This window comes from Callithrix jacchus, chromosome 15 (assembly GCF_049354715.1).
Source record: "Callithrix jacchus isolate 240 chromosome 15, calJac240_pri, whole genome shotgun sequence".
Taxonomy (NCBI): Eukaryota; Metazoa; Chordata; class Mammalia; order Primates; family Cebidae; genus Callithrix; species Callithrix jacchus.
This window is the reverse complement of record NC_133516.1, coordinates 25,832,548-25,846,644: the sequence shown is the minus strand read 5'-3', so window position 1 is coordinate 25,846,644 and position 14,097 is coordinate 25,832,548. Positions and strand designations below refer to the sequence as shown.

At 48.0% G+C, this 14,097-nt stretch overlaps 1 protein-coding gene across 20 annotated transcripts in view; it reads right to left on the bottom strand.

Moving 5' to 3' along the window:
• The window catches only part of GASK1A (golgi associated kinase 1A), an 86,366-nt gene that overhangs the window by 26,278 nt on the left and 45,991 nt on the right, over nucleotides 1-14,097 (bottom strand). For all 20 annotated transcript variants that reach the window (XR_013527238.1, XR_013527237.1, XR_013527239.1 and 17 more), the window contains one exon: nucleotides 9,526-10,818. Coding sequence is in view for 12 of the 20 variants with exons in the window: in XM_054245523.2 (XP_054101498.2) it covers nucleotides 9,526-10,818 (1,293 nt within the window). In the remaining 8 variants the exon portion in view is untranslated. The remainder of the gene's footprint in view (nucleotides 1-9,525; nucleotides 10,819-14,097) is intronic.

Here is a 14,097-nt window from a genome sequence, read left to right as displayed (position 1 = left end):
GTGAAGGCCAGCACAGAGTGTGAGAGATGACCCAAGTTCTCCAACCAGACCTACCAGGCTCTGGGGTCAAGACTTGGGTTCCTCAAGAAGTGCCTGATCTGGGTCTGGTAGAGTCCAGAAGAGCCACCTGCTGTCTCTGGTGGCCCATGACCCCAATGCAGGGACCATCCCCAAACTGGGAGCAGTCATAGGACTGGGGGCCTCGGGGTGGAAAGGGTAGCTGCTGGCTAGCAGGCTCACTGCCTGGGGGTCAGAGAATTGCAGCATGGTTAGAGGCAGGAGGAGAGCCAACTCCCCTTTCGATACCCCAACATCTCTCTCCTAGGAGGGCAGCAGGCTTGTCCCATACTGACTGGCTGGCTGTTGAAGAATTTGGTGAGGCTTTGGGGAGGTCAGCGTGTGGAAAAGAAGGGAGTTACTCAGCACTGACTCTCACTCTCCTCTGAAGACTCACCTTGCTGTGCTCCTTGCCTTTCCACATAAATCTCATGAGAACTCTCTATCACAAGAACAGCATTGAGGAAACCATCCCATGATTCAATTACCTCCACTTGCTCTCTTCTGGCATCTTCCCTGAAAGCCCCTGGGAGGGAACATCTAGACTGCTTCATTTGCCGCAGTCCCGAGGTCAGAAGTCTCAGCACCATCTTTGGAAGCCAGTGAATAAACCAGCTGATGGGCTTTGAGGATTGAGGAGGACTACAGCTTATCTAAAAAGACATCTGTAGATCCTCTTAAATATTAAACATCAACACAGAATTCAGCACCCATTAAAAGATGAATCTACCACAGCAAAGTAGCTTCTGAACAAGAAAGCTAAGATGAATCACCATTGGAACACTGTCACAAAATGTCCCCATTTTAATAGTTTGGGGGGCAAATATGGTGACCTCTTCCACAGATACCCAAAAGGCATTTGATAAAATTACACATCCACTCCTGACAATGAAATACTTTTTTGTTTTGTTCTGAGACAGGGTCTGGCTCTGTCATCCAGGCTGGAGTGCAATGGTGTGATCACAGCTCACTGCAAACTCCACCACCCGGGCCCAAGAGATCCTTCCCCCTCAGACTCCAAAATAGCTGGGACTACAGGTGCATGCCATCATGGTTGGCTAATTTTTAATTATTTTTGCAGAGACAAGGTCTCCCTCTATCGACCAGGCTGGTCTTGAGCTCAAGCAATCTCTGGGCTCGAGCAATCCTCTCACCTGGCCCACTCAGAATTCTGGAGTTGCAGGCATAAGCCACTGCACCTTGTCTGAAAACTCTTAATAAGGTAGGAATAATGAATAGTTCATCACATCTTCAATGAAAAGCCAGCATAGTATTTAATGGTGAAACACTAGAAATGGTCCCAAATCGGTAAGAAATATGTCATGTCGGGCCGGGCGCGGTGGCTCATGTCTGTAATCCCAGCACTTTGGGAGGCCAAGGAGGGCGGATCACAAGGTCAAGAGATCGAGACCATCCTGGTCAACATGGTGAAACCCCGTCTCTACTAAAAATACAAAAAATTAGCTGGGCACGGTGGCGTGTGCCTGTAATCCCAGCTACTCAGGAGGCTGAGGCAGGAGAATTGCCTGAACCCAGGAGGCGGAGGTTGCAGTGAGCCGAGATTGCGCCATTGCACTCCAGCCTGGGTAACAAGAGTGAAACTCCATCTCAAAAAAAAATATGTCATGTCTCTGGGGCCAAGAGTCAGGCTCCTCAAGCAGTGCCTGATCAGGGTCTGGTAGAGTCCAGAAGAGTCACCTGCCATCCCTGGTGACCCAAGACCCCATCACAGGGCCCCCCTCCCCAAACTGGGAACAGCCACAGGCCTGGGGCCTTCAGAGTGGAAAGTGTTGGGATTACAGGCATATGAGCCACTACACCTGGCCTGAAAACACTTAATAAACCAGGAACAATGAATAGTTCATCACTTCTTCAGTCAAAAGCCAGCATGATGTTTGGGACTAGAAATTGTCCCAAATCTATAGGAAACATGTCATGTCTATCATTCCATTAATATTTATCATTGCTCTGTGGCACCGGCAAATGTAATGAAGCAAGAGTAAGAAAGAAGATGAAATGAAAAGACAGAATCCCATTTGTTACAGATGAAATGATGATATGCAGGGGAAGCCCAAGAGGATAAACTGAGCAACGGTTAAAAGCGAGATGAAGTCAGAAGGTGGACAGTGGCAAAATTAATACGCCGAAGAAATAGCCTTCATATGGACAAAGAGCTACCAGCTAGAACATGTAATGAAGGAAAATATCCTATTTCCAATGGCCAAAAGAAGATAAAATACCCAGGAATAACCCAACCTGAAAGTGAAGACCCAGCTGAAGAAAACATCAAAATGCTTCTGAGGAGCAGGAACAGATGGAGAGACATAACCTGTTCTTGGCTAGAGTAACTATATTTCAGGATGTAAATGCTCTCTATATTCATCCACAAAAACTCAATTTGATTTCAAGAAAATCCCAAAAGAATCTGGGAAGGGGAAGGAAGTAACAAGCTGACTCTAAGTTTCATATGAAAAAAAGTATACAAGAATATCAAGAAAATTCTAAAAAAAGAGCAGTGAGAAGGACCAAGCCCTACTAGTTATTAACATAAAATATAAAGCTCAGTAATTCAAACAGTGTGACTCTGGCATGTAAATAGACCCTTTCCTGGAACAGAAAAAAGTCCAGAAATAGACCTGTATACATATGGAAATTGGCTTTATGGCAAAGGTAGGCTTTTGCGTTGAGAGAAAGATTGATTATTCAACAAATGGCACTGTGGGACATTTGGGTTGCATTCTGAAAAAAAAAATAGTTGTTTCATACCTTATCCCTTACTCCAAAATAACTTCCAGATGGATCAAAGATATATCAAAACCATGAGAGAATTTTAAAAATAACCCTGAAATGAGAATAGCCTTTTAAAATATAACACATGAACCTAGAAATCAGAGAAAAGCTTGATCATTTTAACAATGTACATTTTTAAAACTTTCTGCAAGGCAAAAAGACTATAAATAAAGCTTAATGACAATTGAATCTAAGGAAAATATTATATACTACAATGGAAAACAAAGGACTAAGTTCCTTTTTCTATAAAAAGCTCTTAAAATCATTAGGAAAAAGACCAACAACCCAACAGAAAATGGGGCAAAGAACCTGGATGGCGCTGGAAGCCACAATCCTAAGCAAACTAACGCAGGAACAGAAAACCAAATAGTGCATTTTCTCACTTATAAGTGGGAGCTAAACATTGAGTACACATGCACACAAAGAAAGGAATCACAGGGGCTGCACAAAGAAGGGAACATCAGTCACAGGGGCCTACGTGAAGGAGGGAGAGGATCGAAAAACTGCCTATCGAGTACTGTGCTTAGTACCTGAGTGACAAAATTGTACACCAAACTACCATGACACACAATTTACCTGTATAACAAACCTGCACATGTACCCCGGAACCTAAAGTAAATGTCTAAATAAATAAATAAATAAATAAAACCTACCTGGTGGCAGATTGTGCTGCTAGTAAGAAAAATAGATGCTTTAAAAAAGGAAAATGGGGCAAAGAGTATGGATAGTATTTTTGTCTTTTGTTTTAAAAGGCTTTTAAACAGAGGCAGGACTAGGATGAGACAAAAAAAAAAAAAAAAAAGAGGTACTCACATTTCGTGCTGTGCAAATAAATGGAGGGTCAGCCCCCAAGAGTGAGCATGCTCTTAATTTTTTGCTCCTTGAAAACCTCCTTGCTTCAAGTGTTAGATTTCTATTGCTGTGTTAAGAAATGACCATGAGCTCAGTTGCTTAAAAGAACATATGTATGATTTCACAGTGTCTGTGGGTCAGGAGACACTACTTTTGCTAGGTTTTCCGCTCAGGGTCTCCCCAGGCTACAATCAAGGTATGGACCAGGGCCATCTCAATCTAGCTCGGGGTCCTCTCCTAAGCTATTCAGATTGCCAGCTGACACCATTCCTTGCAGTTGGAGGACTGAGGTCCTCAGGGTTGCCAGGGTCCCCCTAGATGTCTCCTTTCCCCATGGTTAGTTCATAATGTGGCTGTTTGCTTTTTTTCCTTGAAGCCAGGAGAAGACTCTCTCTGGGGCTTCACCTTCTTTAAAGATTAGGTCAGGCCCACCCAGGATAAGCTCCAATTTAATTAACTCAAAGTCAACAGATTAGTAGGCTAATCGCTGGAGTAATAATATTTCTTCATATTTGAAACTGGCCCAGTTTTCCAACCAGCTGGATGCCCATAGAACTGAAGCTTAAGAAACTTACATTTGTACAATGAGCGGCTGCTTGTCGAACCGCTCCTCTTCCTTATCCTCTCGAATTCCTGCTTTCCCCCATGTGGTTACAATGACGCTAGACCACCTGCTGCTTGTTAACCAATTCCTCTTCCTTGTGCCTCCTGTTTTCCTTCCTGGCTATATAAACTCTTAACTTTGGTCAGGGAGGAAGGATAGATTTGAGGTTTGGTGCTCTGTCTCTCTGGCTAGCATCACCCATATAATAATAAAGCCTTCAGCTGGGTGTGGTGGCTCACACCTGTAATCCCAGCACTTTGGGAGGCTGAGGAGGGCAGATCACCTGAGGTCGGGAGTTTGAGACCAGTCTGACCAACATGAAGAAACGCCATCCCTACTAAAAAATACAAAATTAGCCAGTGTGGTGATGCACACCTATAACCCCAGCTACTCAGGAGGCTGAGGCAGGAGAATCACTTGAGCCCTGGGGGCAGAGGTTGCAGTGAGCTGAGATTATGCCATTGCACTCCAGCCTGGGCAACAAGAGCAAAACTCCATCTCAAATAATAATAAAAATAATATAATAATAATAAAGCCTTCTTCTCTGGCAACACTTGTCTCAATGACTGGCTTTCTGCGAGGCAAGCAATGGGATGTAGACTGAAACCCTGGTGTTCAGTAACAAAGTTTGGTTCCCTGACCAGGAACACCTTGCTTGTGGTTAGCTGCCACAGGCTGGGAGAGTTTCAGAAGCCCCCCTAACCTGCTGCCTGGCTATATTTTGCATTCCTGATTGTATAGAAAGATTTCAAAAGTTGATATGTGCATCTAGACAAGTGAGTGGCTTTTGTGGGTACCAGACAGCAAGATTGGCTCCTCTCAATTTGGGAGCTGAAGAATTTCCATTTGCGGGTTGAACAAGCCCAACTGATGGAGAGAGGAAAGCATCCTGATTGTTTCAGTTTGGAAACTCTTGGGGCTTGCTGGCTGTTGCAACGGTTGAATTGTATTTTAGTGAGTGAGTGTGTGTGTCAAGGCAGTCATGCCAGAGTGCAGCCCGCTTGGTGCACTCTTCAGGGCTGGTCTGAATGTAGTTGTGAGCTGATGGAGCCAGGGAACGTCTACAGCCACAGCATCCTGAATGTGCCTGATTTCATCTGATCTCGTTAGTACATGATGTTCTTCTGCAGTGCTGTTTGGTCCCAGTGTTCTCTGGAGTCAGGAGCATGGACTGCCAAAAAAACCAAGCTGCCATAGAAACTGCTTTACCCAAAATTTTGGTTCACAGCATTGATTGTATTACATGTCAGGGCAAACAAAGTTTAGCCATGTGAATGTGTTCATAAACCAGTGAAACTGTATTGCTACCTCATGGATAAAATTCCGATGTAAAAGCTATTGGATCTTGCCAGGCGTGGTGGCTCATCCCTATAATCCCAGCACTTTGGGAGGCCAAGGCAGCCAGATTGCTTGAGCCCAAGAGTTCCAAACCAGCCTGGGCAACATGCCAAAACCCCGTCTCCACAAAAAATTTTCAAATTAGCTGGGCATGATGGCGCACACCTGTGGCCCCAGCCACTCAGGAGGCTGAGGTGGGTGGATCAATTGAGTGCAGGAGGTCGAGGCTGCAGTGAGCTGTAATCGTGCCACTGCACTCCAGCCTGGGCAACAGAGTGAGACATTGCCTCAAAACACAAAACAAATATCAAGAAAAGCTATTGGATCTCTGTGTGTGTGTGTGTGTGTGTGTGTGTGTGTGTGTGCATGTTTTGACGTATTTACACATATATTGTATCCACCAAACTGGCTTATAAATACAAGAATGCTCATAAATAACTCCAAGTTTTTCAAGTCCATGTGACCTAAATAAATCTTTAACAAACAAATTGGCACTACGATTATTGGTAAAATAAAAATAGAAATGGCTTTGGGATTGTCAGCATACACTTTTGATTGATTGGGTTTTATATTTGCCTCTGTTAGATATTTTGAGGTGTCAAGGTTTAGCACAGAAGGTTATAAAACTATAATATACCCAGCCAAAACAAAATGATCTTTGTGTGAATTTTTTTCAGCCTTGGCCCTCAGAATGAGAGCAGACCTGAACCCTCCCCCACCCACAGCTTGCAGCCCAGCTCAATTGAATCCAACTGACCCACAGATCCTGGAGCAAGAATAAAGAGCTGGCGTTTTAAAGCACTGAGATTTGGGGAGGTTTGTTACACAGTGTTACTTCAGCAATCGCTAACTAATACTGAGTGTTTATGGGACTTGTGAAGCATAGTTACGCTCTATGGGGTGTAAAAGATATGTGTATGTGTACAGTACTTGTGCTTTGTGCCTAAGCAAATGGGATGTGGTGATGTACACAGAAAAACAAGGGTTTATAAAAGATAAAAGCAAACAAAGGAGCAAGCAAACCTATCCCTGAGTGAGCTGTACGCAGTTTGTAAAAAGACCCAGGTCAGAAGTTTCCTGTGCAGGAAAACCCACATTCTATAGCCCTGCCTCTCTCTGACTTGCCAGTGGTTTCTAGGAAGGTGGCGTTAGCCAGACGGAGGGTATTTGACTTGACTGGCATTCAGCAAACCAGGGAAGAGGTGGCATGAGCCCAGCAGAGTCATGTTTGCTCACACAATCAACCTGTGTGTGCCTTGGCTGCAGAGACTTGTCCCCACAGCAGGGCTTGGCAGCTGAGGAAGAGTCCCACACTACAACCCTGGAAGGTGAACAGAGGACCTCTGTGTGGAGCAGAAAGCAGCTGTGAGAATATCAGCTGGACTGGGGCTTTGCAAGGAGCTGTGCCTCAGAGATCAAGGCCCCAGGACATCCCTGCAAGTATCCCCTTTTCCTGCCCTTGTTCATGGCCAACTGAATCACGCTGTGATTCAGTGAGCTCTAGAGTCAGACCATCCAGGCTGCTTCTCAGCCCACCAGCTGCCACCTTGGGCAAGTAAACGAATTTCTCTGGGCCTCAATTTCTCAACTTTAAAATAGGATTAAGTGTAGTATCTCACTCATAGATTGCCATCAAGACTGGGTGAGTTAATTTCTGTAAAGTGGGATGGTACCTGGTTACTGCTGAATGTGTGTCATCCACCAGGCACTGTACTAAGTACATTACATAAAGGACCTTGCATCCAGAAACCATGCATGATCAGTATTATTATCTGACAAAGGTCCCAGAGGACAGACCAGAATTCAACGGAAAACAATTTACTTGTGAGCTAACTCCAAAAATCATGAAAGGGGAAGAGAGACAGCAATTACCACTGTGGATAACTGGGCTCCAATCCTGCTAGATTAACTGAGAAGTGTGTAGAATATGCATACAGGGCATCTGTACACCTACTCTCCTCAGTCACGGCTGGAGGCTGCTCCTGGAGGCAGCATAACCAACCTTCCTTGTTTCCCCATGACTGTTCCAGCTTCAGCACTGAAAAGTCCTAGGATCTGGGAAACCCCTCCTTCCCAACCTGCATGGCTGGTCACGTTACTTGGAGGGTACTCATTCCCCAGCACTTCCAGTGCAGCAAGCAGAGCAAGCCTGTAGATGCAGGTGCCAGCAACCAGGAGCTACCATGCACTAAATGGTCAGGCTCAAGGGGATGTGGTTGGGATGCACAACCCCATTTTGGTGTGAGAAAAGTAGAGCTGAGAGAGGCTAGGTAACCTGCCCAGGGTTACACAGTGTGAAGTGGCCTGGGGGCGGGGGACGGGGGGTAGTCTGATGCCAAGGCCCATGCTCTTGACCATCAGGATCCATAACTCCGCCTTCCACAAAGCAGCCATAGGGACATAGATTGGAAGACCTGGGAGGATGACAGGAGATCAGCTAGTCCCATGACTGGAAACAAAGTTATCTGCAGGTAGACTGGGGTAACATTCAAGAGGCCTGGAGGACAGTAGGTGAGTGTCGGACAATAAAGAGGTAGTGTCTGTGGCCAAAAGGAGAGTATGGCAGCCTCCAAAGGGGGCAGCAGATGCTCAGCTCAGGCCGTGTCCTGCTGTATGGGAATGAAGGACCCGTATTACTAAACCATCCAATTTTTCAAGGGAAGCTGGACTTTTATGGTAAATCTCTGAAGTATTACATATTATCTAAGAATTTTCTAAAATACATTATAAACCCAACCCCACGTGGATGAAACACAGGTTATTGGATATTGATCCCCTCACCTCTACAGGTAACCCTAAGGGCTGACATTGAGGACCCTTTTTTTCAACGGGGTCTCTATAGAAATGGGGGCTAGTTCCATGTGCATTTGGTGCACACATCCGCCCTCACTGAGCTTTATCCATTTTTTCTCGTCTTTGTTTCTGTCTGGCCATGTTTCCATGCATGTGTATCCATGACTGACATCCAGCTCATGTGCACCAGAACAGCCACACTGGTTTTTAACAGGCCAGTTAGTAAGTAGCAGGTGCCTGTAGGCCCCCGGTCAGCCCGTGTACCCTGACAGTCCGGCCCTTTCCCTGGGATTCCCACACTACCCCTCTCCGACAACTCCAGGGTTAACTCCGGGTAGGTCAGGGACCTCAGCTAGCGCAGATCCTTCTCTTTCTTCAGCGCCCGAGCTCCTCCCTTTCGCTCTTTCTCTCCCATTCTCTCTGTCGCTATCTCCATCTCTGTCTCATAAAAATTATACAACCATCTTGAATCCTTGTTGATTCAAAGATGTAAAGTTTTAAACAGTGGTGTGCTGGTAAATGTTCAACAATCAGCTCTCCAGGAGTAGAGGGGTGTCCTGATTTGTAGCATTTGCTGCTTTCCATGGTGTAAATAGATATTCACACCCTGACAGATTTCCAGCTACCAACATGCCCAAAGGTGGAGCTGTCAGGAGATGTGCAGTGGCACACCATTGGCTGCCATTTATTATATAGACATGAAGGACATAAATAACTGCAGAAGCACAGATGATAGTAAAAAAATAGTAAAAATAATAGAAAATAATGCATTCTGAGTAGTTATTACCTTCGTTTCTAATATAATTTATTGTTTTTACAACTTAAATTTTTGATAATGCCTGTGTTTCACAACTAGGTCATAAATTTCCTGAAAATTTTAGCCGTCAGCTCTTGTGAGCAGATGAGCTGGCTCTAGTAACCACTGGATAAATAAACAGAGGCAGGAAAATTACAAAAACAGGTGGTTGGTGGTGAAAAAACCAGGACTCAGGGGAGAGTCGACATCCAACCTCAGGTGGCCAGTTCAGGCCTCTCCACCCAGAACCCCCTACCTCCGCAGCTCTCTACCCCTGCTGCCTAACCCCACCTACCTGCAACAGGAAGTCGAAGAGCGCCAGGCGTGCCCACTCCGTATGGTGGATGCCCAGGCATGAGGCCTGGCCTGGCCAGCTGCAACCGTGTGCCAGCAGGGCCTGGTACTGCAGCCAGCCCAAGGCCAGAGAGTTCTGATCCTCATCCGGGTCACCCAGGTGCTGCACATCGGGTGCCCACCAGATGACAGGCCTTGTGCCACCATCCGTGTAACGGTAGGGCAGGAGGGGACTGTGGAAGCGGCGGGCCACAGCAGGCAGGCTCCTGCGCAGCCCCAGCACACGATCTACATGGAAGGACAGGACCTCAGGCAGGTCCCCAGGCCTCTTGATCAGGCCACAGAGCCCTTGGGAGCAGAGTTGGCTGAGCCTGGGAGGGGACATGTCCTGAAGGGCACCCTCAGCAGAGAAGCCAACCTGTAGCACCTGCCCATGGGCAGGAACCCTGGCTTTGCCCACCACCTCCCCCTGAGCCAACAGTCGGAGCATCTGCACATCATGGTCTGTCAGCCATGGGGGAATCTGCCCACCGGTCCTCAAGCTGCTCAACAGCCCAGGGGTCTCAGCGCCACACCATACTGACCCTTGTAGCTCCCCAACAGAGCCAGGCCACTGATGAGTCCCTGAGGCCATGGTGGGATCCTCTGCTTGTCGCCCACCAGTCAAGGCTCTGTTCTCAGTTCCCATCAGATCCCTGCCTGCCGCTCTATGGGGCCAGAGTGTCAGCCCAGCAGTAGTTCTCCAAGCCGGTGAAGCTGCCACATCACTCCCTGGGAGTGGACCAACCAGGGTGACCATTTCACTCTGCGTGTCCTGGGTAGAAGTGCCATGCCGGGGGTGGCCCAGGTCTTTGGCTCCTGGATCTCCGACCTCATCCTCCCTCAGGAGCACAAAATGCTGAGTACTGAGTCTTGGATGTCCTGTCAAAGTAATGTCCCTCCTGACCCTTCCTGGATGCCTGAGGTCCCCTCCTGGGGACTCTGTGCTTCTGTGCACTCTTGTTCTGTGGCCTTGCTCCTCAGCACAGACCAAGATGGAGTTCCTAGGCAAAGCACGACCTCTCCAGAAGCCCATGTTTCTTGCCCACTGCCTCTGGCTAGAGCTCAAAGCCTGCCAGATATGGGTTGCAGGGGCGCCAGTTACCCCCTGAGGCTCCATGGGTCCAGGGTCCGGGCCGGCGGCTGGACGCTGTGGGTGAAAGTGGGTGACAGCCATTGCAGATAGGGTCATCAAGAGGCAGAATGCCATCACTGGCCGCCTCTTGCCACGCAGCCTTTTCCAGAGACAAGATGCCTGGGGGAGGGTAGAAAAAAGTTTGAGACCTAGAAAGACATCAGCTCAACCCACAAAACAATAAGGATGATAAGCAAAGGAGACTCCCAGTTCATGAGAGACTGAGAAGAGCACAGCTCAGGTGGAGGGACAGCTGGCTGCCTTCAAGAAAGGAAATGGACAACTCCAGCCAACTGCACTCCTGCTTCCAAGGCTGGCTGGCTTTTCCTTGCAGGGCAGGCTCTGCTGAGGCCTGCAGACCCATGCTCTTCTGCCCTATTCTCCCTTTGGATAAACTGCCATTACAACACTGTCACCAGGCACCATAAGGGGCTTTTCTCACATCTGTCCCCATCACCAAGAGCTGGCCTTCTCTTTTCATCTCCATGTGATCCTGTGGGCCCGTTCTGGCAGATCTCTTGGTGTCCCCACACACATGCCCTTACCCTTTTCCAGGGCACATTGCCACCCAGTTACAGATGACTTTGCCAACCCCCTCAGCAACAGGCTGTGACCACATGACCAAGTTCCTGATTATGGCATAAGAGGCAACAACTTTTGCCAGCCCCACATGCTTAAAAGGAGTTTGAGCACCCTGGCCTTTCTCTCTCGCCCTCCCTGCAAGTTGCACACAGATACGGCAGCAATAGCTCTACACGTGTTAGGAAGGACACACCCTCGGGGAAGTGATTTCTCAACACGTGGTCCTTGGACCAGCAGCATCAGTATCACCTGGGGACTTGTCAGAAATGCAAATTCTTGGGGACCCACCCCAGAATTACTGAATCAGAAACAGGGCTGGGCAGCCTGTGTTTTAAGAAGTTCTCTGGGTAATTCTGATGCCGGCTCGAGCTTGAGAGCCACTGCTCTAGGGCTTCATGAGCCACAAGTGGGAAGGAGCATGGTGTCTGGAGCAGTGCAAACCACTGCAGTTGGGAGTCTCTGCACCTGTGAGCCTTTATGTGACAGACCTACAGGCAGAGCCCTGGTACATGATGGGAATCAACAGATATGTGCCTGACAAAATGAATGGAAAATCTAGTCCAAGTCACAAAAACGCTCCCCAAATTAGTTTGCTTATTAAATCCACCAGATATTCCTTAGAGATATTTGATGCTATATGCGGTGTGGGGCAATTTGCTGGAATGCACAGAAAAGGCACACAGGTAAACAGAATTTTAAAGTTGTCAAAGAAACAATGCCCACAAAACAAACCAGATTCCACTTTTTTCCCCTGCATGTGCTTGCTCTTCTGAAAAGCTCCCCGGTGAGTGTTAAAAGGGGATTATCTGGGATCTGCATTGGACATGAGGGTGAAGTCCATCATCAATAGCCCCCTGCTTTCTCTCAAAAGTGCCACCTCTATCCCCCACAATCCACCCCAGCCATATCTGTCCAGGAACCCCAACCTATGACCTAAGCTGATGGGGCCGTCCTGGACCCTGACCCATGCTGGGCCAACAGAGCCTCACCCCCAACCCCATGCCTGGGAGCATGGGCTTGTGATAAATCAGCAAGGCTGACTTGTCCTGCTCATGAAATAGAGAGCAGGGCCCCACTGCCACCCAGCCAAAGATGATATCAGTGGGCCATACTCTGTTGAGAGCCTGCAAGGAGAGAGAAGGAAACAGTCGCACAGACAAACCAGAGATGAAAACAGGAAGGAGTGCCTTCTCCAGCTTCCTGCACTGCATGCAGTTCCAGTTCTGAGCCTGGCCCAGGAACAGCAGCAGCCACTGTCTGGGGCTCCTTGGAGCTGAGCAGTATCCACATACCTATTCTCCCTCTACGTTTAGCTGTGGATCATGGGTGCCCCTGCTACATGCAGCCAAAAAGGCCTAATTAGGATCATCTCTGAGTTCCCTTCCCTCTGCAATTAAAAGAGTCTTTGCTGACAGGGCACAGTGGCTCATGCCTGTAATCCCAGCACTTTGGGAGGCTGAGGTAGGTGGATCACTTGAGGTCAGGATTTCGAGACCAGCCTGGCCAACAAGGCAAAAGCATGTCTCTATTAAAAATACAAAAATTAGCCAGGCATGGTGGTGCATGCCTATAATCCTTGCTACTTCAGAGAATCACTTGACCCTGGCAGGAGACCCAGGAAGCAGAGGTTGCAGTAAGCCAAAATTGCACCATTACACTACAGCCTGGGGGACAGCAGCAAAATTCCATCTCAAAAAAAAAAAGCCTTTCCTCCCCTCCTTCAGTACCCAGCTGACCTTCTCCTTCCTTCCAACCATGTGGCCTGGAGGAATGCTGCCCTCATGAATTTCCTAATTTATCCATGTTTTCATTCCCTTCTAAGCCAGTGACAGTTTCTGCAGGAACCGAACACATTTGTCAGCACCATGAACATCATAAAATAATCAAAAGGAAGTGGGAAAACTCAGTTACAGCCCAGCTATTAAAAGTGCCCATGGCTGCCTCCTACCTCTAGTTCCTCCACACTGGTTCTCTCCCTGTTCTACCCTTTTCTGCCTTCTGGACATGAGGCCAGCATCTCCCTCTTAAGCGCCTCCATGAATGGTGCACTGATATCTCTTGGCCCCACTTTTGCCAAGCACCTCAGCCTCAGGAAGCCAGAGTGTGGTGGTGGAAGGAGCACTGGACAGGGGTCAGCAGGCTGAAGTCTGCGAGGACACATGACCCCACTCTCTGGACCAGCTTCCTCATCTACAAGGGGTTGGGTTGGATGAAATAGCCTTTGAGGCCTCACTTTCCCCAATACCCAGTGATTCTAGCTCTTGGTGGACAGTGGAGGTGGACTCAGCTGTCCCACTTTGAATAGCTTATGGGATGGAACAGTGGGCTCCCCTGAACCTCCTTCTGCCCATGACAGGCACCTGTAGCAGAGCAAAGCTGCAGAAGAGGACCCACATGCCACCATTGCCCAGTAAGAGGATATGGGTCCTTAAGGGTGGCTTTCAGAGAAGAGGGTTGAAATGAGGGTTTTCTGCCACTGCCCAGTCACCACGAGGAGACCCAGTCATCCACCTTGGCCTGAACAGTGAGACCATAATAACCAAAGCCTCCCTTGCAGCTCGGAGCTGATTCCCCAAGACCCAGTGGGACACACCAACACAGGGTGACTCAGGGCCAACGGACACCTTCCATCCACCTGAAGCTGCTGCTGGAGGGACCACTTATGCTAACCTTCCCTCCCCCATACCTGGAGGGGAGGAGATAGTAGAGAAAATCCCCTTGGCCTCTGGCACTTACATGCTAAAACATCTTCCCACTCACCTGACACCCCAGGCATTCATGCTTCTGTGAAGAAGCCATCAGGTGAGCCTATGTCCC